The 5,012-nt window shown below is 37.4% G+C and overlaps 1 protein-coding gene across 7 annotated transcripts in view; it reads right to left on the bottom strand.

Moving 5' to 3' along the window:
- The window catches only part of MAPK10 (mitogen-activated protein kinase 10), a 379,669-nt gene that overhangs the window by 19,493 nt on the left and 355,164 nt on the right, over positions 1–5,012 (bottom strand). For all 7 annotated transcript variants that reach the window (XM_045284091.1, XM_004703248.2, XM_004703251.2 and 4 more), the window contains 2 exons: positions 4,343–4,406; positions 2,433–2,510 (listed from right to left, as the gene is read on the bottom strand). In XM_045284091.1, the coding sequence (XP_045140026.1) occupies positions 2,433–2,510; positions 4,343–4,406 (142 nt within the window). The remainder of the gene's footprint in view (positions 1–2,432; positions 2,511–4,342; positions 4,407–5,012) is intronic.

The raw sequence follows: 5,012 nt of genomic DNA, 5'->3' as shown, positions 1-5,012 counted from the left end.
GCGATATAAGACTTTAGGGAAATGATGATCAGATTTCTGATTTTGAGTGAGGAATTTAAACAAAGACTGAAGCTGGGGAGATGAGTTCGGGAAAACCCACTGGATCCCATGATGACTGCGTATTAGCAGGAATGAAAAGGGAGAGGAGGAAGTGGACAGAAGACAGTCAAACTGAATGTAATATAAGGATGACCTAAAATCTCCATCTGGATGTGCAGGTTAGGAGTTTGAGCAAAAAGAGTTGCCGTGCACAGAAATGGGAGATGTTCTTATGGGACGGGGAATCCACGAACAATTTTTTTAACTGCTATATAAATTAAGATTTATCTCTATTCATCTTAAATTGATTTATTGCAAATTTCAAATGATTTCCTTCACTTCGTCAAGATGTTGGCCAGCCTGATAGCTAGCCTGGATTGTTACAAGCACCCTGCTGATGGACAGCTCCGATTTGCCCTTCATCTTTATCTGCGTTTTCCCTCACTTCGAAAAGCATGAACCAACCCCTCCTTGCAACAAATGCTTCTGTAAAATCACCTTTACTTGCTGCACATGCAACTTTTATGCCAGTAAAAAGACTCCCAGCCTTCTCTAGCACTAAAAGCAAAATCCACTGCCAACAAGTCATTTCTGACTCATAAACCCTAGACATACAGGATTTCTGAGCCTGTAAATCTTTCAGGGAGTAGAGAGGTGGTCCTTCAACAAGAAGCAGTTGAGAGTTTTGAACCATCCACCTTATAGCTCAACACTTACCCCACAGAGCCAGCAGGGTACTTTTTCCTGCATGAAAGTAAAGTTCTATAAGAACCATCTATACCTTTTTTGATTCAACTACAATTTCCACTTATATTTATAACCCAGGCCTGCATGTCTGCTATTCAAAAAATTACAAAAACTTGTGAAAACAGAAAAGGAGTCATTACAACTTTTGTAATGCCAGCTGAGGGTGCAACATGACATTGTTCGATAGAATTTCTTAGACCCCAGAGGGTTTGGGACATCTGGAAACTGGAGAAAATGGATAAAGTTAGTTTATGGAAACCTTTTACAGGGTGGCCAGGGTTAGAAATAACTTGAAAACAATGAGTTTATTTATTTATTTTTTAAAATTTAAATTCCATTAGTCATAGCTTCACAGGCCACCTTTGTCAATCTTCTTTTGCCCTCATTAGTAAGTTAAAGAAACTCCTATATGTACCCATTTGCTTTTACTGTGAGAAATATGATTTTAATGACTAAAGACTTATGATTTAATAAAGTGAAAAGTTCACTTGGTTCCCAAATGGGAAACATCTATTTCATATGGTAGGTCACTCATCCTAACAGCTTACTGATTCATACGTCTGGCTTGGACCATTCCCAATCCCATGAGAATACCTCATTGGTTTGCACAAAGTGGATCAAAGGAAAAAGGATATTTATAAGATGTGAAAATATTGAAAAGAGAATGTGTGAATATCTTTATAGAGTGGCTGTGTATAGAATGAGAGAGAAAATAAGAAAAGTTTTTAGGGAAGACAAACAAACAAGTCGGCTGGAGGAATTCCTTGCCTCTATATTCTGTGGGCAAGACAAGGACCAGTTGCCCAGTAGGCAGGAGTGCTGGTGGTGTCATGGTTAAGCAAACTGCAAGACCTACTGCTTGAAACCACTAGCCACTCCATGGGAGAAAGATGGGCCATCTATTCACATAAACAGTCTGTCCTGGAAATTCACAGGGATCATTCCAGCCTGCCCAATCATGTCACTCTGAATTAACTTTGACTCCATGGAAGTGAATTTAATTTTTTTGGTTTTATAACATTCATTACTAAGGTTTTTCAAATATTTTTGTGCTAGGTCATTGTTATGGATAGAAATGTATCTCAACAATGTGTTGTAAACCTGAACCCTTATACTTGTGCTCATAATGCCCCTTGGGAACTGGTTTTCTGTGTTATGTTATTAAGGCTGTATTTGCATCGGTGTACCTGGGTCAATCTTTTTGAGATTTTAAAAGTACAGAGGGCCCATAGAGATGCGAGCAGAAAGGGGAGAAAGCTAAATGATACCATCCACCACGAAAAACTGCCAAGCGACCAAGGGCCTTTCCCCAGAGAAGAGAGAGAGAAAGCCTTCCCATGGAACTGGGCAACTGAATTTGGAATTCTAGCCTTCTAAATTGTGGGAAAATAGATTTCTCTGTGTCAAAGTCACTCACTTGTGGTCTTCCTACAATAGCAGCACTAGATAACATTGACAGTCCTCATCACAGAATACTCTGAATGAATGCCGCCTCACGGAGCAAAGGGAATAAAACGAAAATCAGTATAGAGAAGCATGTGATATTTGTGCATTGTGCTTGATAAGCAACGCGACTGGCTTTCTTTTCCAAAGCCAAGAAAAATCAATGAGCATGGGCTTACTGTTCATTCACTGAGAGTGAGTACCTGAAGGAGAAGGTTGGCCTTTGACTACACCGTTTTTAGTCTTTTCTTCTGAATTCATTACTTCCTTGTAGATCAGTTCTGTAAGATAAGAGTTATCAGTATCATTCAAAAATAAGTCTGTTCTTATTCCATAGCAAATGTATTAGTGACAAGCATGACGTTTTAATGAGGTGAACTACATGAAAATTAAATGGTTCCTTGTTTGCTCCTTTTTCTCGTTGCATTGCAAAGACCACAGAGAGCAGGACAGAGCGCATGCTCAATTAAAAACACGCGAGAGAATGAGGACTGCATCTCGTAATGATGATCTGAATTCTTTCGGGAATCCTGATGGATTCTTATTTTATCTCTTAAGGAGGGTCAGTGGCTCAGTTTTTGTTTTTGACAGAAGTTTGCACATCCAATTAGGTTCCCCTTTCACAATTGCCATTGGTGGCACCCTTTGTTGCCATTTCCGTTCTGTTCGCTCTGTTGTCCTTGATATCGCTGCCCACCCGCCTTCCTTCCCACCTTTTCTTCGGGTAAATGTTGGCCGTTGGCTCTCGGTGAGCTCATTGTTGAAGACTCTGGTTCTGAAGAGGTGTTTTCGCTTTTATATGTCCTCCAGAAGGGGGCACATATTCTCATGAAGACACACTATTAGAATCCTCGTCATATTCCACTTGTTCCTTCATCTTCTTTTCAGACTCCAATCTTGGATTTGTAAATCTCACCTCACTCAAATCCCAACAGACTAAACTGGGTTATTTCGTTTTGCAATGAACATGCCTTTTGGCTTTCTTCCCGGCTAGAGTGTTTCCATGACTGTTTATTTTACCTCCTTTAGTTCAATAATTTCTTGCTTTGCAATTCCTCATGATTCACATAACATCCTCTCTAGGTTTTTCGTTCCCCATTTTCTCACACATTCATCTGCATTTTCCTCCAGTAATGGGACTATAATACCATATTACCTATTTCTTATTTAGAGAAAAGCAAGATTTTTCATCTATCATTCAAAATCTTTTAGTTCAACTACTAAATGGCATAAATAAGGTTCTTTGTGGTATATTTTCAAGCATGACTCCATGGCCCATGGAAAAATTTTTTATTATCTTTGTAGTAAACACATTTTGCTTATTGTTACCCTTTGCTTTCATTGTATGCTCACCCAATTAAAAATTTTTTTCATCATCAACTTACATTTATGAAATCCTTTAAAATAGCTCAATAGCTCCTTCCTCTTGGATCCTACCTTTATGTTCCTCATCATGTTAGCCAGATAATTTATTAGGAACTGTGTTTATTTTACTTGTGGGTACTATATACTGTGGTTTTATATTTTTTCGCTGCTCTTTATCATTTTGACTTTTCTTTTTTTTACCTTTAGTATAGTCTAAATACAATATGTTGTGGGAAAACTTCCATTAAAAAATTAATGCATTTATTCATTCCCATTTTATCTTTGATGAGAAAATAAGCCACTTAGATACATATTTTCTCATTCCCTGAACAGTACCATAAGTCCAGTAAATGACTGTATTTTTTACATGTGTTCTATACTTTAATGTCTAAAAACCACCTCAGATCCAATTTTAATTGGATTCATTTTATATCATCATTTTATGCACAAATGAAAAAGTTTAACACTGAATTTTTAATTACCTTAAAGCTTGCTTTGCTCCACTACAAACATGCATATGTTGACAAGCAGTACTATTTTTAAAGGTTTAATAATTCACTTCAATTTTGACCAAATATAATATTGCTATTCATATAGAAAGGCAGATGATGTTTTAGAACTTCTGAAAAATTTCCAAGAAGGAGATAGCGATGGGAAAATTGTTAGCAAATTATTTTAAAGGGAAAAAATTGCATATACTTTCTGAGCTTTAATAGATCAAAAGGTTTACTTTAAGCAGTAGACTCACCTTTCCATTCTTCAATGGTGTGTTCTCTTTCATCCAACTGTTTGTCATATATCTGAGGCGGAGGCTGCAGAGCAAAAATAAACAATAAATATTCTGTAATCACTACATCTAAGCACTTACATTTCACTATTCAACCTTCTATTCATTGATTTTGGTAATGACCAGAATTTTCTATAAAGTATATGCACTGGTAAAGAGATTAAAATTCTTCCACAAGTTTTGCGAAGAATTATTTATGTTCCAACATTTGCTTCTAATGAAATAAAGACATCAGGCTCCACATCTGGAGCGCTCACTTCCAGGTACCTTTGGTTCAGAACCCATGTCTATTCCACTCACAGCGGATCTTTAAGCAACAAACAAGACCTGTAAGGGGAAGGACCCAGAACTGCTACTTACTCCATTAACAGGCTCTGTAACAGAACATGCTGGAAGAAACCCAGACTAGATAAAAGAGAAGATTGTGCTTCAATTTTAAGTATTTGGACTACCTCTCAATAGGCAATAGTACTAATTTACCACGTAGAGCAAATCATAGGTCATAACAAATCAACCTTTCATTTCTTTCTGGAGCCATCATAAAAGGTCTTTGTATATGAGGTAAGTTCAAAGATGTTTGTGGCAAGACATGGAGTTACGAGGAATTGGGAGCTTTCCACAGATTCTGGAA

Source organism: Echinops telfairi, unplaced genomic scaffold, assembly GCF_000313985.2.
Source record: "Echinops telfairi isolate 266 unplaced genomic scaffold, ASM31398v2 ScPeMD7_7468;HRSCAF=8506_0, whole genome shotgun sequence".
NCBI classification, from domain to species: domain Eukaryota; kingdom Metazoa; phylum Chordata; class Mammalia; order Afrosoricida; family Tenrecidae; genus Echinops; species Echinops telfairi.
This window is presented reverse-complemented; position numbering and strand designations above follow the sequence as displayed.